At 39.8% G+C, this 27,945-nt stretch overlaps 4 protein-coding genes and 1 long non-coding RNA gene across 5 annotated transcripts; 2 read left to right on the top strand and 3 right to left on the bottom strand.

Annotated features, from left to right (window-relative positions):
- The first annotated feature begins 622 nt into the window (after positions 1-622).
- Positions 623-1,576, top strand: LOC126627222 (uncharacterized). Its single transcript, XR_007624936.1, has 3 exons — positions 623-1,045; positions 1,146-1,213; positions 1,496-1,576. It is a non-coding gene; the product is annotated as an uncharacterized LOC126627222 (long non-coding RNA).
- Positions 1,577-3,835: 2,259 nt separating this feature from the next.
- On the top strand, positions 3,836-6,518 carry LOC126627218 (SNF1-related protein kinase regulatory subunit gamma-1-like). The gene is made up of 6 exons (XM_050296670.1): positions 3,836-4,112; positions 4,619-4,791; positions 5,059-5,241; positions 5,323-5,598; positions 5,712-5,875; positions 5,962-6,518. The coding sequence occupies exons 1-6, from the start codon at positions 3,848-3,850 to the stop codon at positions 6,248-6,250; spliced, it is 1,350 nt and encodes a 449-aa protein (XP_050152627.1). The 5' UTR covers positions 3,836-3,847; the 3' UTR covers positions 6,251-6,518.
- Positions 6,519-9,254: 2,736 nt separating this feature from the next.
- LOC126627213 (exocyst complex component EXO70B1-like) lies at positions 9,255-11,783 on the bottom strand. Its single transcript, XM_050296666.1, has one exon. The coding sequence runs from the start codon at positions 11,411-11,413 to the stop codon at positions 9,464-9,466; it is 1,950 nt and encodes a 649-aa protein (XP_050152623.1). The 5' UTR covers positions 11,414-11,783; the 3' UTR covers positions 9,255-9,463.
- A 9,380-nt stretch (positions 11,784-21,163) lies between these two features.
- Positions 21,164-23,103, bottom strand: LOC126627219 (uncharacterized). Its single transcript, XM_050296672.1, has 5 exons — positions 22,761-23,103; positions 22,469-22,639; positions 22,263-22,352; positions 22,020-22,139; positions 21,164-21,895 (listed from the first exon to the last, which is right to left on the bottom strand). Exons 1-5 carry the CDS (start codon positions 22,932-22,934, stop codon positions 21,851-21,853), a joined length of 600 nt encoding a protein of 199 aa, XP_050152629.1. The 5' UTR covers positions 22,935-23,103; the 3' UTR covers positions 21,164-21,850.
- A 432-nt stretch (positions 23,104-23,535) lies between these two features.
- On the bottom strand, positions 23,536-27,905 carry LOC126627216 (probable inactive purple acid phosphatase 27). Its single transcript, XM_050296668.1, has 12 exons — positions 27,425-27,905; positions 26,764-26,855; positions 26,543-26,612; positions 26,318-26,440; positions 26,114-26,206; positions 25,780-25,909; positions 25,545-25,626; positions 25,311-25,443; positions 24,798-25,003; positions 24,571-24,696; positions 24,138-24,447; positions 23,536-24,016 (listed from the first exon to the last, which is right to left on the bottom strand). The coding sequence occupies exons 1-12, from the start codon at positions 27,608-27,610 to the stop codon at positions 23,711-23,713; spliced, it is 1,857 nt and encodes a 618-aa protein (XP_050152625.1). The 5' UTR covers positions 27,611-27,905; the 3' UTR covers positions 23,536-23,710.
- Between the last annotated feature and the right edge of the window lie 40 nt (positions 27,906-27,945).

Here is a 27,945-nt window from a genome sequence, read left to right as displayed (position 1 = left end):
CATCATATGTTCCATCATGTTCCGTCCCGTCCCGTCCTGTTCCGTCCTGTTCCGTCCCGTTCCGTCCCGTCTACGTACCAAATTGGGAACGGAAATGTTATACCCATTCTCATAACTACGAAAATTAACTATATTCATAACCGCTAATTAACTCTTAGGTATTATCCATAACCATACTTACCGAGTAACGAATTCCTCATCGATTAACAGTTATACCCATCTTCGTCAATACAAAAAATTAAAAATATATTCATTCAACTGACACATGATAATTTAGTAAATATTAATTTTGTCATTAAATATTTGATGTATAAAATGATTTAATGAATGAATTCTATGGAGTATAAAAATTAAAGCTAAACATTGATAATGTTAACTGATCGTTGATATCTCCCATAAGTACTATTTGTCATAGACCCGTCCCTGAACTTATTGTATTTTATTCTCGATGATGTGAATTGACGGATTTACCCTGAGGGATGGATTGAGTCGTTGAAATTGGGCAAATTTTCGATTTATTTTATTGCCCTAGTTTATTTTGGTCAAGTTTAGACCTAGATATTTTTATGGTTGGTGTTGTAAAAGGTTGTTTGGTGATGTGTTAGTGTGAGGACCACACACACACACCCAAAGATCTATCCCTCCCGTGCTCTCTCTCTCTCTCCCTCTCTCGGTCTCTCATCCATTACCGTACCATCGTACGGTCAAACTCCAAACCAACCCAAATTTTTTATAGATCGAGCCTATGGTGACTGTCTTCGAGTTCTAGACAGCCCTAGGATCTCAACTATACCATTTTCAAGTCGTTGAACCATCCGAAAACCCAAGAACCGTAACCCTCAATCGTGGTACTGTTCATGCACACTGTAATGTGAAGATTTCAGTGGTTTTTTAGCTTCTAGGGAGCTTTAGATCATCTCCACGAAGCTCGAAGAAGAAAACAAGGTGAAATGGACGTCGGGAAGCTCAGTTTCAACAAGTTGCAGAGGTGACTGGAGATTCGAGATTTCTTCGACGAGATTCTGATTTTTGGAGCTTAAAATTGGTAAAGTGGTGTTCTTCAAGTTTAGAGCTTCATTTTGGTGAAAATTTCATGAAATTTGGTTGAGAATTGAAGAAGAAATGACGATTTAAAGTTTTTCCAGTTTATCCGGTGACAGCAACGGTCCGCCGAGCCAAGGAAGGAGATGATGGAATATTCCAACGACGTCAGGTTAGTTTTAACGGTATATACTACTTTTTAACGGAATATTCCCTAATGCCGTTAGGGTTACTGTCAGTGTGCACGGCACATGTCCGCGCGTGGGAGGTTCGTCTAGCCGTGCCTTGGCCAGCGCGTGGCGATGCGTGGGTGGTCGGAAATTTTTTCTAAAAATATAGGGATGTTTGTGGAGTTGTGCAGATCACGTTGGTATATTCAAACACACCATTTGAGCATTGTATGAGAAGTTATTAGTTAGTTTTGTCTATGTGCTTTAAATTAACGTTTTTATAGTTGTTTCGCATATAGGGGAGACTTATCCCGAGGACGAGCGCAGTCACGGGCGATTAGGGGGCTACGACCCTTCGACATACCACTGAGTGGGCTTTTGGTTTTCAGTATATAATACAATTATATTATATATAATTCGGTTTGGATTCGGGGACAGATACGAATTGGGGACCCCTATAACCATATCCAAAATCATAACCGAATATTATTCACGATTTTTCCCTATATCCAAAATATACTCAAATTTTCATACACAAATCCAATTCATTCGGGCTGTTATCTACGGTTATCAGTTTTAACTAGTGTTCTAAAAATCGGCCTAGGCGGCCCCTAGGCAGTGGGCGGCGGGTTGCCGATCCGATTAAGCCCAAATCGTTGTATGAGTCGGAAAACCCATTCAACAGCGCCTAGGCGAGAATCTAGGCGGGCTAGGCGGAGTAGGCGGGGCTGGGCGGCTGAGAGATCTGCCTGGGCGATTGATTTTTTCTGGAAAAATAATAGTAGCCACAATGAAAAACATGAAGTTCAGTGACTACCGAGAAGAACTGGAGAAGATAGAAGGTCAGAGTAGCAAATGAGAAGATGATGAATAGTTAAAAATAAACTAGGCTTACGACGTCGTTTCCTTATCGTTATATTATATTTAATGCAAGTGGATGCCAGCATATTCTCATTCTCCAAAGTTAAATGGACTTGAAAATTAATGGACATTTTGACCCAATCAAAAACGTCCAGTACGAATCTAGTAATACAAATGATAATGGGCTTTTTCATTTCTAGTTTTTTTTATTAGAGTAAGAAGACTTGCAATAAGTTTTTAATATGTTTGCTATTTTTAAATATAAGAATGTAATTATTCATATGTTTTATGATAAATTTAATTAAAACAAAGGAACCACCCCACCCAACCCAACCCACTAGTAATTTTATTATGAACCACCCAACCCACTATGTGGGATTTTTACTTTTACTTTTTAAAAATTATATATAATCATTTAAAATGTCTTTTATATGGCATATATGCTTAATGTGTTTTTAAATTTTAGACTTGTTAGATACTCTTTTTGTATTTTATCATTCTTTTATTATCTTATTCAAGGATTTCATACAAGTATAATTTTTTATGTGTTAATATGCACTTATTTACAAGATATACAAGAAATTTACCTAAATCCGCCTAGATCCCACCTAGCAGCCTAGGCGCTAGGCGCCAGTCCGCCGCCCAACTAGTGCCTAACGTTTTTTAGAACCTTGGTTTTAACAGTTAGAATTATCATCCCTAGAGACTATTTTCCTTTTTGTGCTGTTTCTTTATGTTTATTAAATCTAAAATATGGTTTTTATACCAAATGGTCTTTGAAATTAACCCACGTCATCAAGATGATCATTGAAATTGAATTCTCTCTAACCGTGACCCCATGTATACTTCTAAAATTTGGACTACTTTCATAGGGCGTTGTGCACGTTGATTTATTTATTTAAAGTTTAAATTTAGTCTCACTTTTACACATCAACCATGCTTATGGCTTCGTCACCCTTCAAATGTTAGCCAGCATATCATGATTCACATAGACATATTGACATTTCGGGCGGGGACGTGTCAGGTTATCGATCATTGTCGTTCCTAAAAATAGATGATGCAAATCAATGTTGTCCTTCAGTTTGAATTTCATTAAAAAAATCTATTTATGTCCTGACATGACACATTTTAAACCCCTACTACAAAATTATGTTGGTGGATTAGAGAAAGTTTTACTTGAAATGCCAGTAGCTTTGTATCATGAGACTAATGGAATGGGTTGGACTCAACGCTAGTATTGTCCAATCCAAAATAACCAAACCGCTATAGTTTTAGTCTTTTCGAAGCCCACAATCGGACAAGTCAATATTGGGCCTGGTATAATGTACCCCGACCCGGCCCATACAAATTGCGCAGCCGCCTCACTCGCCCACTGTTTCGCTAGCAACCGCCAACGGTCAACGGTCAACGACCGAACCGCATGTAACACTGAGCAAAGCTACAAGTCAATCTAGTCAACTACAACCACGTGTCGGTCTTACTTCCACGTCACCGGTTCACCCTCGAACTCAGGGTCCAGCGCACGATAGAGACGCCCACCGGCCAGCATTGAAAACCGGATAAGAACTTGTGCTTAAAGTAATCTCAGCGAATCGGACGTATACAGCACGTAATGATTGAACCGACGAGTTCATCACGAACAATGCACCTTCGTCATCGCAACCGTCCACGCGTCCGAACGAGTAACTTTGACTTAGAAAGATGATAATCCAACGGCCTGGATTGTTTGTGCACGGAAAGAGGAGTGACGTGTGTGTTTTGGTTTTAGTGGTTAAATGATGTCGGAGCAAGAGTCGCTTGAAGGGGGGAGAGAGAGAGAGAGAGTTGGAATATTGGGTGTGTTGAGAGGAAAGATGGGTGTGCCGGCGGTGTTGACGATGGGGGAGGGAGGGAGTCCGAGGAGTCCAGAGGCGAAGCTGGGAATGCAGGTAGAGGATTTGTGGGACGTTCAGGAGCCACAGCTGAGTCCAACTGAGAAGCTCAATGCTTGCTTTGAGGGTGTCCCTGTTTCTGCTTTCCCTCCTGCTCCTGAGAATCAAGGTACCATTTTTACATCCATCCATCCATCCACACATACATACATGTAACATATATATATATATATATATATATATATATATGTATGTATGTATGTACGCATGCATGCTTATACAGGTAACAGATGTAATAACATGGGATCATATGTTAGAAATTTTAGTATATGAATATGTTGTGATGATCAAATGATTAGTTGATTAGAAATTCAGGAAAATACTTGGCTCATTACATGTCGTTTCTCGTTGCAAACAAATCACCGAATCGTCGTTTGTGGAGATCGAAATTTTCTTTTGAGATTTTAGCGATATTTTTGTATACGTATCAGACTGTCATTTGTTGCAAGTAGGGAGGTATGGAGCCAACCAGATCAATGTTTTTAGAAGAATTAAACAAAAATTAAGAGATAAAAAGTGGAAGATTGAATTTGGGACTGAAAATTTGCTTTTTATAATCATCTGATGTTTGTCTTTAATCTGGAATAATGTTTTGGAAAATTTGTTGTGATTCAGTGATTGAGATAAAGTCAGACACCAGTTTAGCAGAAGCTGTTAAAATCCTGTCCCAACACAAAATTCTTAGTGCACCGGTGGTGGATGTCGATGCGCCTGAGGACGCTAGCTGGATGGACAGATACATCGGTATTGTCGAGTTTGCCGGAATTGTCGTGTGGATCCTGCATCAGGTTAGCAAGTTAACAAACCTTATGCATTGAAAACGTTAACTATGTTGTTTATAAATGCATTGTCTTAGCGTTATTCCTCCTTGCCTGCAAATCATAAAAAGAAAAGTTATGCACACATGTCAAACTGTGATTCCTCTGGAAGGAGGAACGACTCCTTCAATGTTAAGGAGCTGAAGTATTTTCCTTTTTAGCTATAGACTCGGGAACTACTTGCTATATCACAATGTGGAGAAACTGAAAACATGATAATTGTGCTAATCTTGGCAGTCAGAACCACCGTCCCCGAGGACCCTGACTAGTCCATCTAGTGCAACTGCTCTTGCAGCAGCCGCTAATGGACCGAAAGGTCTTGATCTTGCAGGACTTGATTTCGGCTCTGAGTTTGCCGCAGCAACTTCAGGAAGTTTTTTCGAGGCTTTGACTTCTTCCGAGTTTTACAAGAACACACAGGTCATTCAATACTGTTGGCATCTTCAATAACATAAGCATTATTCATTCCCATGATATATGTATTAACATTTTAGCATACAGGTTCGAGATATCTCGGGGTCATTCCGTTGGGCTCCGTTTCTTGCTTTGCAGAGCTCCAACTCGTTTTTGGCCATGCTTTTGCTTCTTTCAAAGTACAAAATGAAGAGTGTTCCTGTCGTTGATTTGGGTGATGGAAAGATTGATAATATCATCACACAATCTGCTGTGATTCACATGTTAGCGGAATGCGCTGGACTTCAGTGGTTCGAGAGCTGGGGAACCAAGAAACTATCCGAGCTTGGTCTTCCCATGATGACTGCTAATCGCATTGTCAAGGTGAAATCTCTTCTCAGTTCCCATATAAAATTATCTTTTGATGAACTTGGGGATTTTTCTCATGCATAGTTACGCTTAACGCTTAACTTTGAATGCTTAATATTCTGTTGCAGGTGTACGAGGATGAACCAGTGCTGCAAGCGTTTAAGCTGATGAGGAAAAAGAGGGTTGGAGGGGTACCTGTGATTGAAAATGGTGGTAGCAAGGCGGTAGGTAATATAAGCCTAAGAGATGTCCAGTTCTTGCTTACTGCACCAGAAATTTACCATGATTACAGGTTCGTAGCGAAAAGTGTTAAACATTTTCATGAGAATTTTTAGTTGCAATGTAAATCTTGATCACTTTTTTGGCATGTCTTAACAGATCCATCACGGCGAAGAACTTCCTGACAGCAGTTGAAAGCAAGCATCATGAAGTCTACCCAACGTTGAGTACCATGGTTACGTGCAAAAGGGATGACACAGTTAAGGATTTAATCTTGATGCTGGACTCCAAAAAGATCCACAGGGTATACGTTGTGGACGATGATGGGAATCTGGAAGGAGTCATTACCCTCAGGGACATCATCTCAAGGCTAGTTCACGAACCCCGTGGCTACTTTGGTGACTTTTTTGACGGTGTTCTACCGCTGCCCCAAAACAGCAGGGTTTGAGAGAGGAATCAAGAGCAACATTCCGATCTTCCCCCAAACCGAAATGAGCATGTTCCTATTTCGTTTTCTTTTTTTTCTTTTTTTCCTTTCCCCCTTGTATGTAATGATCTCTTAGTCCTATGGTGGTTTTGCTGGTTGTGTTTTCGTTGTAGGCAAGTCTTTTGTAACTAGTGTTCTTCAGTTTGATAGAGCTTTTAACTTTCTGTAAATTTGTTGTATCCATGAGCTCCATGGGAGCTTTTCTGCAGTAATAATCTAATTATCAAAACTCTCTCTTTCTATCTACGTGTCTGCTCTATGAGTCTTGGCATTTACGAGCGATATTGAGAAAGCGAGGAGTCGAACTTTGGATCTCGAGGAGTCGAACTTTGGATCTTGGTATAAGGGGTAAATCTCTTGACGACTTGAGTTACAAGCCAATTTATGGAGATTGGTAAAGTTTTAACCTCTATTGGTAATGGGAATATCTTCATTGGGATGTTTTGAAGGTTTTGGGGGTTGAGACTTCGGTATCAACAATTACTCTCCTCCCAAGCAAGAAGCCAACTTCTTTTGTAGTACCTAGATTAAGCTCTTTAGACTAGTTTCCTCATTTCAAGCAAGAAGTGAACACTTCTATGCGTTGCATCTCATACATGATAGCTTTCTATATAATCATCTATCCATCGGATAGATAACTTTTCTGGATCTTATTGTTCGGAACCCGATGAGCAGGTAATTTGGACCGCTCAAATTGAATCCAACGGTCCTAATTAACTCGCTCCGCTAACTCACCTCACAAACTAAGGGCCCAGATCTGTTTTTCTCTCTTGATCGGTCTGGAGTCCTTGATCTTTAGGCTCCAGACTGTGAGGTCTAGAGAGGATCCAAATACCTATCTATCTCCCTCCTAACGTAATTTTGAGTTAGATAAACGAGGGCTTGGATTTCCAAATTCTTAACTTTAGAGAGACCAACTGGTTGATTTTCCTAACATTTGTTGTTGGAAAACGCTAGAATTAGTTGCCCATGCTTTCACAAACTAATCATGATATTCTTGTCCGAAGATCAAGTTGGATGGTTTCATGAAACATTAGCTGTTGAAAAATGCTAAAATCAATTGCATACACATGTGTGAACTAATCTTAACATTTCTTACTCGTATTCGACTGATCTTAACACTCTTATTAAAGGCAAGGGGTGGCTAATTATTAAAGGGAAAATTAAACCTCCTTGAGGTCCCATCAACTTAATCTTTGTGGCCACATAAACAAAAAAACACCAAGGCTTTTAAGTGATGATATTTACATATAAAGGCTATATATGTATATTACCATAAACCTATAACAGCCAATTTGCAGTTGCAGACAAGGCACGTTTATGGTTTGCACTTGCAGCATAGCAATTGGGGCTCTCTCTCTCTCTCTCTCTCTCTCTCTCTCTCTCTCTCTCTCTCTCTCTCTCTCTCTCTCTCTCTCTCTCTCTCTTTCTCTCTCATCATCCCCCAAATAATTGAAATTTGAGTGGATGACTATGAAACATTATGTTATGTCCCACCTTTATCTTTTTCATATTTATTTTTGGTTTTTTAGCTAAAATAGTCTCTATGATTGGATTAACTTTTCATTGGCTCTTGACATTCAAAATCGATAGTAGACCTGAGTTTGTCAATCGTAAATTATTTTGGTCATGCTGTTAAAAATTGTCAATATCCTCACTAAAAGGAGATATTGGTTTGACAAAAAAATCCTGAAAAAGGTAATCACATGATCGTTCACGTGACAATTTAACATGGACAAATTTGTTACGGAATGACCAAAATAATTTACGGTGGACAAACTCATAGAGCACTTGCTTCAATTTTCATTGTTAAGGACCAAAGTGGAGTTATGTCAAACTCATGGACCATGTTAACTAAAAAGGAGATTTTTTTTTTATTCAATTCAATAAGCATTTGTAGAACTCCGCCTGCATAAGTTTATCTTACACTATCGGTCTAAGTCCGAATAAAGGAGGAGGGGGAGGGCATCAAGTAATCGACAACCTACACTCTATTCTTACGTCAAATCCCTATGAGTACTTAAAACTAACGGAAAACTTGACACAAAAATAAACGCAATAGCATCCAAAAGATTCACACAACCAATCCTACATTGTGAGATAAAGCTTTATTATAGTTGTTGCGTTGTTTGTCAATGAGCATTTGTAGGTTCATCATTGATTAATTAAAAATAATATATTTAGTCTAATTAATTAGTTAAAAGAGTTCAAAGGAGGGCGAAGACTACAAGAAACTATTTCTAATTAAATTAATTTAATTTTCTACCCGTTGCAACAATGCCTTGCAGAAGCCAAACAGAGCGTTCCAAAACCAGCAATGTTCCCAACTTTGGGAACTTAGTGCTACACGAAACCACCAAATTGCATCTAAACACTAATAGCAAAAATTGCCACATGCTGAAAACCGAACCGAGTCGAGAAAGACCTCGGTTCGGTTCAGAATGTGGCGGAACTCGTCTTTGAGCCGAGTCATCGCAATCCCGTCCCCGTCTACAAGTTTATCATCTGAACAACCTTCTACTTTACCCTCTGGAAACTTAAAACCACTTATGCTGCTCATAAATAGGTCCTAATTCTAGCCAGACATCTTCATGATCTTCCCTATTTATAGCCGAAAAGTTCAAGATCGGAAATGCACGAATGAATCTAGCGATGACAAATTCATAACATCGCCTTTACACAATTGCGAAAACTCAATAAAAGAAGAGAAGAATTGTAGCAACCCAGCTAGAGAGATTCATGCAATATCCTGTAGACTCCATTCTTCAAATTTATAGCTCAACTTTCACTCATGTTCAGATGAAAAAATAAAATCGAAACTTAATTTCTGAATCTGTGTGTATATCGAATTCACTATTTCACACGAATGGTTTTAGTTCTTCTTCCGCACGCAGATAACATACAAGACTCGATGGCGATTCATGGAAATCAAATACATGAACCACGAAAAAATAAATCCACAGCATACGTAAAGCTAAATTCTATAGAACCTGTACAAAAGTTATTACAGTAGATTGATAGACGGGTTGGAAAATAGCTTTCACAAAATCCTGTGTTTATAACATTAACACCAGCAAAATATTTAAACAGATATCATCATCATAATCAAGCTACAATTTTTTTTTTTTCATTTTCGACTAGGCCTTGAGAAAATCAAAGGGCATACCTGTATTCCTATGTACTTTTTCTTCTCAGATGGTGCAGAACACACGGTGTCCCTTCAAACAAATCCAACACGTAGCTCTCCAAATCATCCGCTGTGTATTTTATATACTTCCCGGCATGCCTTCCACTCTCCAGCTGACTCCCAAACCTCCCCATAAACGATCTGTAAGCTGGGATCACCTTCTCCGATATAGATATCCGAAGCTCCTCCCGAAGTTGAGCATCCGGGACCTTCCAAGCTGTCTGGGTCCGATAGATTTCTTCAAAGTGTGCATTGAAGTTCTTAAACCTCTCCTTCAAAGCCATCCTCGAAGCATTACTCGTGCTCCCGCCAATCCCCTCGTCTTTCAAACAAGAGAGGGCCTTGCTCCAAGCAGCTCTTAGATACCCAGTAGCATACTGGCGTACCTGACCACGACGCTTGCGAACCCATTGGTCTCCCAAGAGCTTTCTAATCTCAGAATCCTTCACTTTCTGCACTATGTACTGAATGTTATTCATCAAAAACACACTCTGCATTGCTCCATCATCATAAACCCTAGATTTCTCCTCGAGATTGGCTTCCAAATTTGAAATCAACAACAACAACCTATGGCCTATAGGAGACATGCTGTCTATACCCAAATCATCATTTGGCAATCCTTGCAACCTTTGCAACTCTTCCTCACCGGTATCCAAAAGCGAATTGAGGGTATCACTATAATCAACCAACAATCTAACATAGTTCATGACATACCGAGTAAGCGGGTGAATCTCGCCGCTTAGCATTGGTTTCTTACTGGCCTCAGTCTGAACTGCATTTTCAAACTCAGCAAACGTCCCTCTCGCCGCATCACCGAGCGCATCCAACACTCCCCTGGCCTCACCAACCACATATTCATCCGTCATCATTTGCTGCAAGTCCGGCAACACATCCGCCACAGCATCGTACATGTCAAGTATCCGAAACAGCTTCTCGGGCGACCTTCGACCAATGGCGACCGCCTCTCCGAAATTCAACAGCTGCATAATACACCCCTTGGAAGTGTCAATGAAGCAACACTCCCTAGTCTCATCAATCCCTTCAAAAATCTGATCACAGAGCCTCCTTTCGCCGTTTATCAAAACCCTAACACCGATTTTCACAGCTTGTATCCACTTCTTCATCTTCTCATCCAAACTCTTCCACTCAATCTTCTGCACCTCCTCAATGCTCAGCTTCTCGACACCGAGAATCACCAAACACTCGTCCAAAGCGTCGCGCCTGACGCTGCTATACACCTGCACACACTCCTTTTCGTAGCCGGACCGAATCATACGCTCGGCGATCTCCTTCAGCTCCACGACGGCGTCAGGATGTATCAAATCGACGTCTGTATCGCCTAGGCTGCCGCCGCGCTCGTGGAACCTGCCCGCGTCGCGGTCCTCCTCGCCGAAACTCTCGAATTCATCGTAGATTTCGCCGTCGTTTGACGCGAACGACAGCGACACTCTCCGGATCGAGCCGTAGAGTCGATCGGAGTCGAGAGGCACCGTGTTCCTGATCAGAATGTGGCGGAACTCGTCCTCCAGCCGAGTCATCGCGATTTGGAGCGCGTTCTCGACCCGGTCCACCAATTCGTTATCGGACCGGACCGAAAGCCCCTCCATGTGCGTGAGGATCTCATCGACGGCGGCCAAATACTCGGCGGCCTCGACCGGCGACTCCTCCCACGGGACCGAGTTTCTGTGAGCTTCGGAATTGGACTCCCACCGGAAAATCACCTTCTCGGCTTCACCGAACCGGTCCTCGTCGGCCTTGGAATCCTCGCCGTTGATCAAATTGGTGATGTTAGATAATCTATTGTCGAAGCTCGAGAAGATCAGGAGCATGTCCTCGCGGACCTCCTTGGGGGTGTTGAGGCTCTTGACGATCTGCTGAGCCGTGGCGAGGACCCGGTCCTCTCCGCCACCGCCTATGCCGGTGGTGGTGGTGGTCATTTGGGAGATGTTTGGCTGCTAGGGTAAACTGGTATTCGGTTGCGGGGATAAGAAAGGACGGATGGAGTTAGGATTTGGATTTGAGGAAGCTGGGATTTGAGGCGGAGGAGAACATTCGGCGGACGGCGGAGTCGGGGACTTTGGGGGGGGTGTTTGGTTGCGGAGTTTATCTGAGACTGCGACGGAATTGAGGAAACTGTCCGTTTGGCTTCTGGCCGGCTGCTTTGTGGGTTGTGCTGGTTTTCGACAAGAGAGAGAGAAGAAAAGAATTTTAGAGAGAGAGAGAGAGGGAGGGAGGAGTGAGTTTACGGAAACTCCTTGTCGTGCTTTGAACTTTGGTGAGTGTTGGAGTGGGGAGATCGGGAGCGGTGCTGGTGCAGGAGTGTTAACCTGGGGTTAAGTATTCAATCGTACCGTTTTAATTGGGTCAAATTAGGTGGGGCCTACCATCGGACCTTGTAATTCTCTTTTGCACGATAACGGGAATTTAATTTTTAAATAACGTGACACGAAAATGTTTTATTTGACAAATAATAACGCATTCACACCTATAAAAAATGGTAGCAACAGAACCCTGTTCACACACATATTTTTAGGATAAATCTGAGCCCACTGTCAGGAGGATGAAATTTTTTTGATTACGAGGAGAACACGGTTGGTACATCATGTGTTTTTATGTAAGTAGTGAAATTTTTTATTTTTTAAGTTATTAACTATTTAACACATATATCCCACTATTTGTATAATGACACGTAATGTGCCATCTCGTGTGCCGGTCACACTGAAAAATCTCTCCAAAGGGATAAAATGTTGGTTTATTGGAATCCTAAATCTCTTTTTACACTTATAGATTTTAGAAGCGTATTCAATTGAGATTTTAAAAACTTTTAAATGAATTATAGATTTGAGTTTAGTGGAGTTTCATACACTTCATGTAAATTTTGGGTGAAATTATTAGAAATTTTTGGGGTTGAGGTCTGATTTTTTTAATCATAAAAAACATCATAAAATCCCTCTAAATGCATAAAAAAATTCATCTTTTTTCTTTTCTTTTGAGGTAGAAAATCTTTCATCTTTTTAATACTTCAAAAATCATAAATAAATCAATAATGCTATTCTTACCATATTTTTGTACCACAATTGTATACGACCTTAGGTGGCATCTGATGTGGACAGTCACATCATCTAAATTAATTAGCATTTAATTTCAAAATGTTAATCAATAATTAATAAAAAGATGAATGCTTTATGTTCTAGTCCATCGGTGGGTGGTGTCAGCGAGCACACCCGCCGTTCACAATGAATGCTTTATGTTGGAACTGCCGAGGATTGGGGGATTCTCGTGTAGTTCAGGCTCTGTTGGAGCTTATCCAACATCATCGTCCCCTGGTTGTCTTCCTATGTGAGACAAAATGTAGTGATGGTACAAAAACAGCGTAGCTTGGGTTTTGACAAATCTTTTTCAGTTTCGAGTAATGGGAGGTCGGGGGGTTTGTCGGTGTTATGGATGGAGGAGGTGGTGATTGATGTTATTTCATCTTTGGCAAATCATATTGATATGGAGTGTCGTTTGGGAGGGTCGGAGGTTAGGTGGCATCTTATGGGCTTTTATGGACATCTAGTCACGGTAAATAGGCACCTTTATTGGTCCTTACTTGCTGATCTAGGGCAACGAAGCTCATTGCCGTGGATATGTCTAGGGGATTTCAATGAAGTTCTAAGTGTGGATGAGCAGTTGGGGGGTAACCAGCGTAAGGAGAGTCAAATGGACGGATTCCGGGAGGCGGTTCATGCTTGTCAATTGATTGATATGGGTTTTGTTGTGAATTCTTATACTTGGACAGATAATAGGGAACATGAGGTGAGATGTCGCCTTGACCGGGTTTTTGTTTCTCAACCATGGTTGAATTTGTTTCCTGCATCATGGGGTTGCCATCTAAATCCATCTAAGTCAGACCATTTACCTATTTGGGTGGAAATTCGATGTTCGACTGCGTCACCTAGTAGGAAAGGGCGGAAGAGGTTTAGATTCGAAAAGATGTGGCTTAAGGAGGAGAGTTGCGAAGGGATCATCAGTTTGGCATGGAATAAATTAGTGTCGGGTTTCCAAGTGTGTGAGAAGATTCGTTTCACACGATGTGCCTTGTTAGCATGGCAACGGGAGGTGTTCGGCTTTACGAAGGCAAAGATTGCTAAAGTGTGGGATAAGTTGGGTATGTTGTTTAAGCATCCACCTTCGGCTGAGTTATATGCGGCAAAGGGGAGCTATTGGGTCAACTTGATTCACTTCTTGGGCGGGAGGAGATGTATTGGAGGCAACGTTCGTGTGTACAGTGGTTATAGGAAAGGGATATGAATACAAAGTTTTTCCATTTGCGAGCGTCCAACTGTAAACGGAAAAATACTATTAAGCGGCTAAGGGATGCGCAAAGAGTGTGGCAGGTTTCCAGGGCTGGAATTCAAAGCACGGTTATAGGGTATTTTCAAAATATTTTTCACTCCTGTGGTGTTCTTGACAATGCGGTACAAGAGGTAATAGCGGCTTGCTCTCAACGGGTTACCCCTGAAATGAATGCGGAGTTGTTGAAGCCTTACTCGGAGGATGAGGTTTGTGTTGCACTTTTCCAAATGCATCCATCCAAAGCCCCAGGTCCGGATGGTATGTCAACTTTGTTTTTTCAAAAGTTTTAGCATGTTGTTAAGCATGACGTGGTGAATGTTATTTGCTCTTTTCTCACCTCTGGACGGTTACTACGGAAGGCTTGTTTCACTCATGTTGTATTAATTCCTAAGGTAAATCAGCCAAATGAAATGTCACAATTGCCCCCGATTAGTCTATGTAATGTAATCTACAAGATTGATGCAAAGGTGCTTGCGAACCGATTGAAGAAATTTTTGAATGTCATAATTTCTCCACATCAGAGTGCCTTTGTTCCAGGGAGGTTGATTTCTGATAACACTTTGGTGGCAGCAGAAATAGGTCATTTCCTTCACAATAAGAGGTGGAGACGGGAGGGATTTTTTGCACTCAAATTGGATCTGAGCAAGGCATATGATATGGTGGAGTGAAATTTTTTGGAAGCTATGATGTTGAGGTTGGGGTTTGGTAGTAGATAGGTGGCTATCATGATGATGTGTGTGAAATCGGTTTCATACTCATTTTTGGTTAATGGCGAGGAATGTTGGTTTGTTGTGCCATCTCGCCGTCTTCGTCAGGGTGACCCTCTATCTCTCTATTTGTTTCTTTTTTGTATTGAAGGTTTGTCAGCACTTATTAAGCATAAAGAAGAGAGGGGAGTGATTCGTGGGATAAGGATTTGTGATGGTGCTCCTAGTGTTCATCATTTGTTGTTTGCCGATGATAGTTTCTTGTTAGGTAAGGCGAAGTTGGAAGAGTGTGCAAATGTTCAACATATTTTGGATGTGTTCTCCCAAGCATCAGGTCAAGAAATAAATTTGGGTAAAAGTAGCATTGCTTTCAATGCTAACGTGAGAGGTCGTGAGCAGCATGGGTTGGCGCATTTTTTGGGTGTTCAATTGGTGAAGCAACATGAGAGATATTTAGGCCTACCTACATTTGTGGGTAAGAACAAACGGCAAACTTTTGCTTATATTAAGGAGAAAGTTCATAAGAGGCTATGTGGGTGGAAAGGAAAGTGTTTAAGCGGAGCAGGACGGGAGTTGCTTATGAAGGTGGTGGCTCAGGCATTGCCTTCATATGCTATGAATTGTTTTCTGCTTCCAAAGACTTTTTGTGATGATCTACATCAGCTCATGGCTCAGTTTTGGTGGGGTAGTGATCCTGACTCAAGGAAAATTCATTGGAAGTCGTGGGATAAGTTGTGTTTGGCTAAACCGGAAGGGGGTCTGGGTTTCGAAACCTTTATGCCTTTAATCTGGCAGTGTTGGCGAAACAGGAATGGCGTATTCTCCAGGATCCCGAGTCTTTGACGGCAAGGTTGTTTAAAGCAAAATATCACCCCCATTCGTCGTTTTGGGATGCTTCAGTCGCCTCTTCTTCGTCGTATTGTTGGTCTAGCATACTCAAAGCTAGAATTGTCTTGGAGAAGGGGTCCAGATGGTTGATTGGTGATGGGGCGTCCGTACGTGTATGGAAGGATCAGTTGGTACCTAGACCATCGACTTTTTGTCCTATAACCCAGCTGCCTCCCTCAAGGGAGAATATGTTGGTGTATGAATTGATTGATGAGGCTAGGAGAATGTGGTGTGAAACTGGATTGAGTGCATATTTTGAAGAGGAGGATAAGGAGCATATTCGTGCTCTACCAATTAGCCATCGTCGACCTCCGAACAAGTTGGTATGGCACTACACTGATATGGGTCAATCCACGATGAAAAGTGCTTATGGGGTTGCTTGGGATTATGTTAAACCACCTTCTTTGAGTGCTTCTTCTTCAACTCTTGGTGGTAATCCATTTACTCCATTATGGAAGGCAACATGGCAGGCCGGAGTCCCGCCGAAGGTGCGAAATATGATATGGCGGACTTGTCAAGACATTATCCCGACAAAAGAGAATTTGTCAAAGAAAGGGGTTGGTTCGGATTTGTTGTGTGTTTTATGTAGAGGAGAGCCAGAAATGGTGGTGCATGTTCTTAAGGATTGTTCATTTGCCAGAGCTACATGGTTTGCAACCCTATGTAGTTTTCTAGTTGATTTTGTTCCATGTGGATCGGTTAAAGAATGGTTCATGTTGTTACTTCAAAATCACCATTTGGACTTTGATTTTATGTGCATAGTGGTGTGGCATTTGTGGCTGAAGAGGAATGATAGGATTTGGAAGGGGAAGCATGGGTCTCCAGCTATGGTGGCTCAGCATGCGGTGTCTAAGTTGTAGGAATTTCGGGTCGCGGCAGAGCTTGTAACTGCTACTCAGCAATGCCATCCTCGGGATGGGCTTACGGGTGATGGTGAGGGGGTGGCGGAGGATTGGGTACGGTTGAATATAGATGGTGCGACTAATTTACAGAATAAGGTGGGTGGGGCGGGGGTGGTTCTCCGAGACGGGTAGGGACATTTTCTGGCTGCAGCGACATCTTTCCTCCCTACGGTGACGTCTGCTCTCCAAGCAGAAACGTTAGCCATTAAGCGTGGTGTGGTGCTCGCCCATCATCTTGGCTTTTAGAAGGTTCTAGTTCGAAGTGACTCCTCCCAAGCAATTTACATCATTCACACTTGTGTTGACCGTGCGTCGGCTATGGATTTGTTAGCGGGGGATGTCCTACATATTGCAAAGGCTTTTATTGCTTCTAAGTTTATTTTCATTTCTAGGAAAAATAATAATATTGCTCATTGTTTGGCAAATGTTGCATTGTCTGTTGAGACAAGCATAGTTTGGGTTGAGGAGCCTCCTAGTGTTATTCAGAATCTCCTTATCCATGATATTTTGTAATTTTCCTTTGTTAATGATATTGCCTTTTATTAAAAAAAATAAAAATAAAAAGATTGTTAATTAAATGATGATTGTGGTATACGAGGAGTCCTCTTCTGCCACCTAAGATTATTTAAGTGTTTCAATTAATAAAAAGATTGAAATTAAATGATGTAGCTTGTCTAACTCATATGCCACCTAAGATGGTAAATAAATGTGGTATAAAATTATGGTAAGAATAACATTACTTTAAATAAATATATATGAAGTTTTATGAACTACCTTAAAATTTAGAATGAGTACAATCTGATTTATATAGAGTTTTATGAACTTATTTAAGATTTTGATTGAATACCCGTAAACTTAATGAATTGTAAACTCTTTAAAATTTTTAAACTCTTAATTGAGTATTTGATTTGGTACCATCACACTTCAAATTGAACCATCTCATCTCATAAAGTTTAATCATCCGGACATGGATCCTCTCTTGATCCATCATCCTAATCCTAGGGATCCACCAATCCGGACTATTGAAATTTGATCCAACGACTACAAACATGAACCTACTTTAAAAGTTATAATAACTTTAGCAGTTGAATCAAATTTTAAAGACCCCGATTGGTGCCCTAGGATTAGGATGCATGGATCCAGAGAGGATCCATGTCCTAATCATCCCATCTCATCCGGATTTGTTTGGATAAAGATTACGGAAGCATGATATACCACAGAGTAGCTTTATCGTAATTTCAGTATTTTTGTGCAAAAAAAAAAAAAAAAAAAAAACCTAAGTTTTGAGTTGTCAAAATAAATGAGAAGAAAACTCTTCTTCTTATAGTTTTTATAATATTTGCATACTTACTAATCAGTACTTATTTTTTATTTTATCCAATAATATTTTAACATTTATTTTTATTATTTAAAAAAATAACAAAAATGTTATCTAATTTTTTTTAACTTAAAAAACAAGAAACACTTTCAGTACCTTGCATACAATACTGTCACCGTAGTAGAGTTTAACTACCAAGTTCGGATGGTGTGGTTCCTCCACGCTTAGGCAGAGTTTGGTTTTTTGAGGGTGATAGGGGAAAAGTTAACAGAGAAGTCATCCTTATTGCCACTCTACAGAACAATACATGAAATTTTCACCTTATAGACGGCTTGTTCAATTCTTTTGAAATCATTGGATTTTTTTCTTTCTCGTTTTTATTAAACCAAATCAGAAAGTGAGCACATAACTAATGAGTACCTAAATATTATATTTTTTTCGTGGGTGGTTTGCACATTGCAATATGTCACGAATGTGACTTTTTGTGATTGTCGACTACAAACCCCCCATTGATTGACTAATAAACTACTAGAACCCCTAAATATCCTTTTATTTTATTTTATAATTTATTTTGTGGACTATTAAAAAAAATGAAACAAATAAATAAATAAAATAAACCAACTCACCTAAAACGTCAGATTTCTAATTTCTCAAATCTTGAATCCAAATCCATGCTTTGTTTGCAAATGATTCAATTTCCATCAACATTTTTAGAGAATATTAAGAATCTTACTTAGGTTAGGTGTGATGAGTTGAGCACATGCACACAAAATTTAAACTTTGATTTCTCAAAATAATAATTCTTTATATTATTTTACAGATAACTTCGGATTAGCGTATTTAACCATAACATATCATAATCAGGACTATTTATTTTATTAATTATATAAGAGATGAGGTTCACATACCATGTGGGTGTAAATATTAAAAAATTTAAAAAGAAAAAAAAAATATATGGAAGAGATAAATTTTGCGAGATATATGTGAAAGCGAGAATGGGAAAGATGTTTAAAATTTTTATTACATTTAGAAAATAGAGATATGCTAGGATGACATGAAGATAAAGGTAGAAAAAAAATTGATTTCTTTAAATTACATTACTACCCATGATTTTATGTTGTGATAGAAAATCAAATTGTCTTTTCAGCCCTCTTCTGTTAATAGGTAATTTAGCTATGAATTAAACTGCGAAAACGCGAAATTCAAACTCAAGCAGATAACCAAAAGAACACCCGCTCTAACCAATGTAAACACGAACACATTTGTCAAATCAAATTTTACACACCCACAATGTAAAATCAAAGAAAACAAGAGACTATTTCCAAAAAATCTGCACCTAAAATTCTTGGCCTCAATTTTGGATGTAGGACTATGTGGCTTACTTGTCCTAATCTATCCTACCCATCAATTATGGAATATTTTATAATCCCATTAGTTAATTATTTTACAAAATGTTATTATGGTTGTCTCTCCTAAATTAGGGTTTCCAGTTTCACACCGAAACATGGAAAGCAAAAGTTTGGACCATGACTTATGACTCATGACTAAAAGTCTAAAACCATCAAACCTGCAGTTTCATATCTCACAAGTTAAAGGTTTTTTGGGATTAATTTTCCCAATAAACCTAATGATTCGCTGAATGTCTGGGCACACGAGAAATGACACGAGAATGTCTGAGGTGAAGTAGAGTGATCGTAATTGAAAATAAGATGAGAGAAAATCGGTTAAGGTGATTTGGACATGTAAACCGAAGACCTACAGATACTCCGGTTAGAAAATACGATTATAAGATTGAGATTCAGGACAACATGAGTAGATGAAGACCGAGGATGACTTGAAAGAGGCTTAGCGCAGAGACTTTCTAGGGATTTATAAAGCTAACTCACTTAGTAAAATAAGACTTTGTTATTATTGTATTATCGTTTTAAGAAAGGACAAAAACAAATGATGTTTCCGCTACATTTCAATCTTTAAAATGTAGATCGTCATGTTAGCGGCTGAACACCCATACGAATACAGCACTTGATGTTTACATGATTACGATTGTTCAGCTATTATCAGTGTCATATTAACAAAATGACTACTTTTCTCAATTTAAAATTTTTTTTTTCTTCTGAAGAATAGTGTGATTTATTGTATTATTAAACTATTATTTTATTACTATCGTGCATGTTGATCAACAAACATGGATTTTGGGTTTAAATTTTTTTTGATACAGTTGATATTTTTGTGAAAAATATCCGAAAAATCAGATATGGAAAGAAGGTGGAGTCTAAACTTCACACCATATGAGAAAAACTTTTAAATTTAAGCTAAAATCAACATATATCGTCAATATTTTTACATATACCAATTAAATATCGAAAAAACTCTTATATTTCATTTAAACCAGTGTTTGACATTTCCTAAAGTTTTAACATTTCTATTGAAAGCAGCCGATGTCAATATCGATATATCCATCGATATTTTCACAAATTTGCATATCAATACCGATATTTTCACAAATTTGCATATCAATACCGATATTTTAAACGCTACATAGATTGACACGAACACAAAACACATAAATTAGCAAACCCAAACACGTCCCAATTGGAACATTTACCCTACATCCGAGATCCTAGCGGCTCTCCCCACCCCGCAGAAAGAGGAGAATGGCTTTCCTACATGGGCAAAGGGCTTAGTTTCCTCCTCAAATTAAGCTCCAAACGAAAGTGATTGGCATCAAAACAGAAACTTCTCATGAAAACGGCATGCCATTGAAAGTTCAAACAACTACAAGACAAGTCGATTCAATTTTGAAAACCTTTTTACACGGCACAAATAGAAAGACAAAATCAAAACATTAGCCAACCAATTCTTTGAACTAATTTGTCACTTGTAAGACGTAACGAACACTTGCAAACAACTAGGAAATGAAAAAGGGACACCCATCTACGGGTCATATCAACATTATTTGTACAGTGATAAAAATCTTATAACCAATAAAGGGAGAAAAATCACCGACATCCGAGCGATCCAATATTTGGACGGCACTCTACAAGTGATGGGACGGTCACGTGATGAGCGTTGTAACTCGTAGGAACATTTGTTCCAACACCCGAGACATGTCAGTCTCTCCCAATAAAGGTTTCAATTATACAATGGCACATATTTTTTTTTTCCTCACCATGGGTCATATCAACATTATTTGTGACAACAGTGATGAATATCTTATAACCAATAAAAGGGAGAAAAACCACCGACATCCGAGTGATCTAACATTTGTATGACACTCAACAAGTGATGGGAACGTCACGTGATGAGTGTTGTAACTTGTAAGAACATTTGTTCCAACACCCGAGACATGTAAGTTTCTCTGCCAATAAAGGTTTCAATTGTACAATGGCACCGAATTTTGTTTGGGGAAAAATCATCCTCAGCACCCTCACACAACAATATTCATCCAAGCTGGAGAAAAGAAAATAATTGCAAGTCACCGTAGTCGTTTGGGATGCACCGGAGTTTCCTAACCGGCATGATACACAAGGAAAATTGGATCCATAAAGTTCCATATTATCTCAATTTGCATTACAATAATCAGAGTATCAAGCTAAGCTAGCAATATACAAATCACGGAGCTCTACGAGTTTCCTCTACTAATTTTTTTTTCTTCATCTTTACGGGTTATAAGACAACAAATACGGCAGTCAGTAACTACTAACTAACTCCATAAGTCTACCTAGCTAGAAGGTGGCTTGTATGAGCCAAATCTGACATGCTTTTGTGGTTCACTACCGGCATTCTCTATGCCTTTTAACAATATTTTCCTTGAAATCTAACATAGTGAAGAAAAGGACACTGGACTTGGAGAGGAACTCTTGGGTTTTAAATGCTTTCAAAACTCTAACTGGTTACTAGTCCCTCTCTGAAGTTTGGGAGAGAAACTTAGGTGCAACGGGTGTATACCCTATTGTGCCTATCTCACTCCTCGCATAACACGTGAGGAGAGAGATACGTACAAGGGAATATACACCCAATTGCACCTAAGATTTTGCTGAAGTTTGGGGCATGGTGAAGTAAGTCACTGATGCTAGATTGGACTCCCAACACAGACAACACAAAAACTAAGAAAAGTTCACATCTTAAAATTAATCTGGCAAGGGTTTTGTCATGAAATTGATATCATGAGGGACAGTAGAACCAGCCATACCATCCTATCCGAGGCGTACGGATTATCTTCTATATATTCACATCTTGATATAACTGGTCATTTGATGCCTCACCCTGAGAGTGAGAAGGAGATGAGAAGGCATGATCAGATTCCCAAAACCAAACAGAAAAATATTTGCATTCTCGACAACATATGACCGAATGAAAAAATAGAAAATCTCGGAAGCATGACACTTACCGAGTTAGGGAACTGGTCTCTTATGCAATACATGGAATTCAGCATTGTTTCAAGAGTATCATTAGCTAATTCGAACTTCACTTCCGATTCTTTTGAGCGGGACTGCGAATCATTTAGTAACTGCAGAAAGAGCAGTTATAACTTATAAATCAAAACCAATAAGCAGATTAAAATGACATCTTTATGGCATTTTCACATACGCTAATAACATCACATTTACATGTAATGCTAGTTTTTCAGTACCTTCAAGTTGATCACAGCCATGGGGACTGTGAATTCAGCGTCCGGATTCGCCATGTCCCATGTCATCGTCTTTAACCGTGGCAAAGCACCCTATTTATGCCATTGAGTTCACAAATTACACACATAAAATGTCATCAGCCTAGTGTCCTCCTACCCGGTATATCAACGTGTTTACACACAAATGTCGAACAACGCGAATCTCTAACCTGATCTTTGAGTGCATCTCGCCGCCATTCTCCCTGAAACTTTTGCAGCAAAAGCGTCAACAGCCTCTGCAACTCAGGCAACACCTCGCTGGGAAACAGCTTCTGAATCTCCTCCCTCTTGACGTTATCGTAAACACATCGCCGAATCAACATTCGCAGGCACACCAAAAGCTGCCCAACAAAAAACAAAACAATATTTCACAAATTACCCAAATGAAATTCAGCAACAAATTCCCAATAAAAAGCACAAAATTCATAAAAATTCGAAATTGAAAGAGTGAGAGTAGTGTACCGGGTCGATGTCCGATTCATTCTGGAGCTGGAGCATATCTCGGATTATGTCTCGGTCGGCCGGGTCGAGACCGGTTTTTCGGGTCCTCCAAAGGGCCTGAAGAATGTACTCCACCGACTCCTTCGAATTGGACCGGACCAGTAGCGGCAAGTGGCTCCACAGCGTGTGCTCCATGGCTCGTCGAGCTCGGAAATCAATGCCCTAGCTCCTCGACTCCAGAAATTGGCGGATTTTCGCGGCCTAGCAAAAACCTGCAACTCTTCAGGGTTTTAGCTTTCCAGTTCTTTCCCGTGGAAGAAGAGCATCAAAACGGCGTGACGTTTGTCGTTCTAAGTTAGAAGCTTGTACTAGTATTGCAATTGTGACCCTGCAGTTTTTGAGTTAATCACAGACACACCCCTAAATTTGAGAATATTTACTGATTAGCTGCTTTATTATTTGTATTTTAAAAAAAGCCCCTTTTTGCTTTAGCCGTTGCCGTATTTAAAATTTCTGAGGAACGCCAGTTCCTTAATTCAATTTACGACAACCATAACATGGTGCGATTTCTCGGCGTGTCTGCTGGTCTGAGACCGCCGGTCTCTTGTACGCGCAATCTCAAACCAGCACGTCAAGAGATCGCGAAGCAACGCCAAGAGTAAGCCTGGCGCGACACTGAGCTCCACGCGCCCCTTCACCTTCTTCGTTTCAAAGCCGTCATTTTTTCGCTTTAAAGATAGAGAAGAACCATAAAAAAGTAAAGAGATGAGAAATTAAAATGCAATGAGGACGAAGCTTGGTGAAATTTCTTAATCTAAATTGATCTTGAAAATACTAATACCCCAATTGGAAATTACATTGCTCATGTAACATAATTGAACTGTCAATAAATAGTTGAGTAAATAACATAATATGCTACATTATTGCCCCCATGAAAACCGAAAAGAATTGGAAGAAAGGGTTCTAATTATCTAGGACGCAGCGGTCGTCGCTTCGCAACTGTCGTGCACACAAGCCAATACGTCTGTGTAGTCCCTTGATATGGTGAAGGAATCGTAGACCTTGCCGTCGCTGCTTTTCTTGTACTCGAACAGGAGAGATGTGTGATTGAATGCCGTCATTTTGACAAAGCCGTAGTCATAATCTCTGAAAATACTCCAGTTAGGAGTCACTTGGCTGAAATCAGATAAGTGGCTCCCTGCGCCACCAACCACAACATGGATTGTTCCTTTCACAGCGCCGGAATAATGGGATTTTTCTGAAGTTACGCATTGGCTCTGCAGCACCGCACCCGATGAGGAGAAAAACAAAGAGATTAAAAAGAAATGAAATGGAAGTCGTAGACAACTATTTGATGAAAGTAAAAGTGAGAGATTTTCAAGCTGAAGAAATTGATACCTGGTAGACGGGGCATGATCTTTCATAGTTATGGACATGGCCGTAAAAGGCAATGTCAACCTTGTATTTCTGCCAGAGTCTCTGCAAGCTTTCCCTTCCCATAGGCTCTTCAAATGAGCCCTCCTGCCCATACCAATAGTCAGAGGAATAGCCAAGCACTCGATGAGCGGCAAAGATCAACCAAGGCTGTTTCTGTCTATCGACAGTTGCAAGGCAATTCTCGATGAACTTGTACTGCTCTGATCCTTCTCTCCAGTCATGTTCAGTGTCAGCTATGCAGAAGCGAAACATGCCATAGTCGGTTTTGTACCTGTTCATCCATAGAAATCTCATTAGAATGTGGGCGGGACACAAAACACTGATGCACACATCCTATACTTTTAAATCAGTATAAATACTTCAAATTACAAGACATGGCACTCATGCAATTTACCAAAACTTTGCTCGGTTCTCAGCTGGAACATAGAACATGGTCTCAGCCAGCACACCACATTCTCCACCAGAATCCACTTTGTCGTAAAAGGACCCCGAATCAGGCCAATCACGTTCATGATTACCACTGCAGGAATCAAATTCGAGATTCATCAACTGAGATCATAAATCAGTTTTCTAAATCTCATTTGAAACTGATGAAAACATGTAATGAACAATTCCACTAACCTGCCAACCATATATGGCACAGTTGATGCAATGGGCTCCACCTGTGCTGTGAACTGGTCCCATTGTGAGATGTACCCGTTGGCATACGATAAATCTCCAATATGAAAAACGATATCAATGTTTTTCAAATCCCTGATGATTTGATCGGTAGTGTTCAGGGCACCAGGCTGGTAATTACTGTACTCATTTGAACCATCGCGCTCCCCCTGAAAGATGCAAGAGGAAACATGTAACACACACCGAAATGTCAATGTAATGACACTCCTTTTGTATCCTACAAACGTACAACATTGAACAGTAAAAAGGCCGGGGATTAAACCTAAAAAGTAAAACCCCCAGCAGGATTGTACAAGCAACCACAAAATGGAAGTTCTATGTAACCGGTAAATGGTGTGGCTCATAATCTTTCTTCTTAGATCTTCCACTAATATGTACAACACATCAAGTGTTTCTATCATTTTGGGTGCCTACCAGTTAGTTTTATTTGCAAATAATAATTACAAATGAAAGTACCTTCCCCATGTCACCGAACATTATGACACGCTGTAAGGAGTCCTGTCCAGGATATGGAGATGATCTGAATGTGTACTTCTTGCTCCAAATAATTGTACCATTGGATAAACGATGGCCCATCCTGTAGAATTGCCTGAAAAACAATCATCACAACAGTAAGTAGATATCATCGATACTTAACAGCACTCTTAGAGGAAAAGACAACAAACAGGGAAGAAATTCTTATATGCATACTCGATATTCGGCCACAAATCCTTCAGGAAACTTGTATGTATGAAACCAGGATCACGCCATCCGACTGTCTTTGCAGGTGCACCTAAAGATGAAGGCGATAACACACTCAGTATGCAACGTGGCCTAACCACACCTTAATGTACCATAACAGTTTTAATCATTTTATGCTTAAACTAGATGTCTCAGTAAATCATGCAAATGCGAGGTGATCATGAATACATAAAATGAATTTTACCACACATCATGCTCCGATCAAATGTCAATGTTCCAGCTCCGGATCGCTTTCGGGTTTGCCCCTCTACACCCCACTCAACAAATGGAACAGCTTCATTTATGTCGTAGCCACTTGTCCAAGTTACTGTCATCTGAAAATATAAAAAAAAAAAATTAGAAAAAAAAATCAATACCTTAATATGAGTTTGCAGCCAGCCAAAAGGCACAGGAACCATAACATAACGTTTCAAATTCTTGGATGCTTATAAAAGAATTAGCATCAAATAACCAAAGGTCCGGATTAAAATAAAGTTTAACATAAACACACGGGGGACCGTAAATTAGGATGAACTCACTTCGTTCCAAGATTTCCCTTGAGCAAGGCGTGGATACACAGGTGCTTTGGGATTGGAAAAGGTTATGAAGTTTGAAACTGCCACCAGTTTTGGCTGCAACATTCAAGTATTGAATCAGTCACATAAAGAAAGACAAAGATTCTTTAATAAACAAAAATAGATTATGAGGAGCCATGGGAACACAAGAAAGAATCATGCTCATACATTCAATAACCCGCCTGTAAATAATGCGAACGAGAAATCTGCCCGCTGATTGATAAGCTGAAACTTCAAAGTAGCTTTGCCAGTCTTTGTATAATTTGCATTGGAGTCTGTTGCATACTTGTACTGAAACATAGGCATCCGTATATCACAATGGTTAGATAAGTTCAAACGAAATTGTTTCATCCGCTATTTACTATTACAGAGTTGCAAACTACAAGCACAGACCTTTATAGGGGCAGTGCATATATAGGGAGTTTGTTCTTTTGGTGCATTCACTGGCAGGCACATCGATGCACTGTCATATCAAAACATTATTACTTCAATCTCCAATCATAAAAAAAAAAAGATTTTGTAAACATTTTTGCACAGAAGATTGGATTAAGTTGAATCGATAGCTAGATAATTTGTGGTAAAATAGGTTATGTAATCGTTCTTAGACACATTACTTGAATCTTGCAGGAGAAAAGACTCCAACCCAATCATCTTCAGTCGGAGTATGGTTCTCAAGCTTCACAGTTACCCATTCGGTATCCTCACCCTACAGTCATATGAATCAAAATACATATTATCAACACTTTAACTCCATGAAGATCATACGAACTCAAAACTTGAATGCCATGCAAAAACTCATGTCCTTGAAAAGTCACCACACACTCGCCAACAGTTACACGCAATATACACCCAAAAGGCAAAAAGTAAAGACTGATTATTCAACCAATGGTCTACCAAATAAACTACATTACAGTACCCCCAACTGTTTTAACACGCGATATTCTTAACTAATATAATCTACGAGGAAGGGGATACGAACTTGGGTGCAAGGGGGCCGGAACACGGCCAAAGCCCACACAGTCCCCAACGGTTATTATACATATTAAAGGTAAGAAATTGGAGACTGCAGCAATCAAATTCAAAAGTAAATGATGAATGATGATCGAGTTAATTTCAACAATCCACTTTTACTCCACACTTTTTTCACAATTCCAATCTGTTTTCCTTTATTTCACATTGACTCCTATAAAGTCATTGCAGCAGCAGCAGCAGCTAATAACTTAACAGATGATCGTTGTCAGCCATTGAATCAAAACAGTAAAAATAAATTGTTACCTGCAAGCCCAGCACCAAAGGAGAGGCATTGATGGAGGCAGTGCATGAGAGGTTGAGAGTGGCTTTCTCAATGGCAATCTTGGAAAGCGGCTGTTCCCCGAAACCACCGCCGCCAGCGGCAGCTCCGCCCAAGTTGGTCAAACCCAGAATCACCAGAATCGCAAAAAGTTGAAAACTTTGCTCCATTTTTGAGTTGGGTTTTTGAAAACGAAAACAAGATTCGATATAACCCAAAGTTTCACTCTTTTCTTCTTCTTTTTTCTCCCGGTAAATTCTTGGAGTTATGTTTTTGCAATTGGGAGACAAAATTGGATTGGAATTTGAATTGGGGGAGGATTTGAGAGGGAGGGAAACCTAGAGAGAGAAACAGCTTGGATTATCAGAAACCACAAGTGAGACTCTCTCGGCCTCTCCCGGAGAAGAGTAGGGGAAGGGAAGGAGAATGTCTGATGAGTCTGTATTTTGATATTTTCTCTGATTTTATTTTTAGTATTAAGTTTTAATTTTATAAAAATTTGAGG

This window comes from Malus sylvestris, chromosome 6, assembly GCF_916048215.2.
Source record: "Malus sylvestris chromosome 6, drMalSylv7.2, whole genome shotgun sequence".
Lineage (NCBI taxonomy): Eukaryota > Viridiplantae > Streptophyta > Magnoliopsida > Rosales > Rosaceae > Malus > Malus sylvestris.
This window is presented reverse-complemented; position numbering and strand designations above follow the sequence as displayed.

Excerpts from the sequence above, each read along its gene's own strand:
- LOC126627218 (XM_050296670.1), top strand. The coding sequence starts at position 3,848 with ATGATGTCGGAGCAAGAGTCGCTTGAAGGGGGGAGAGAGAGAGAGAGA. Across the intron at positions 5,599-5,711 it reads CTGCTAATCGCATTGTCAAG|GTGTACGAGGATGAACCAGT; the intron begins GTGAAATCTCTT and ends ATTCTGTTGCAG. Across the intron at positions 5,876-5,961 it reads GAAATTTACCATGATTACAG|ATCCATCACGGCGAAGAACT; the intron begins GTTCGTAGCGAA and ends ATGTCTTAACAG.
- LOC126627213 (XM_050296666.1), bottom strand. The coding sequence starts at position 11,413 with ATGACCACCACCACCACCGGCATAGGCGGTGGCGGAGAGGACCGGGTC.
- LOC126627219 (XM_050296672.1), bottom strand. The coding sequence starts at position 22,934 with ATGGAGCACACGCTGTGGAGCCACTTGCCGCTACTGGTCCGGTCCAAT. Across the intron at positions 22,640-22,760 it reads ATGAATCGGACATCGACCCG|CTTTTGGTGTGCCTGCGAAT; the intron begins GTACACTACTCT and ends TTTGTTGGGCAG. Across the intron at positions 21,896-22,019 it reads GAGACCAGTTCCCTAACTCG|GGTGAGGCATCAAATGACCA; the intron begins GTAAGTGTCATG and ends TCTCACTCTCAG.
- LOC126627216 (XM_050296668.1), bottom strand. The coding sequence starts at position 27,610 with ATGGAGCAAAGTTTTCAACTTTTTGCGATTCTGGTGATTCTGGGTTTG. Across the intron at positions 25,444-25,544 it reads GATTTGTGGCCGAATATCGA|GCAATTCTACAGGATGGGCC; the intron begins GTATGCATATAA and ends ATTGTTTTTCAG. Across the intron at positions 24,017-24,137 it reads GATCATGCCCCGTCTACCAG|AGCCAATGCGTAACTTCAGA; the intron begins GTATCAATTTCT and ends GCGGTGCTGCAG.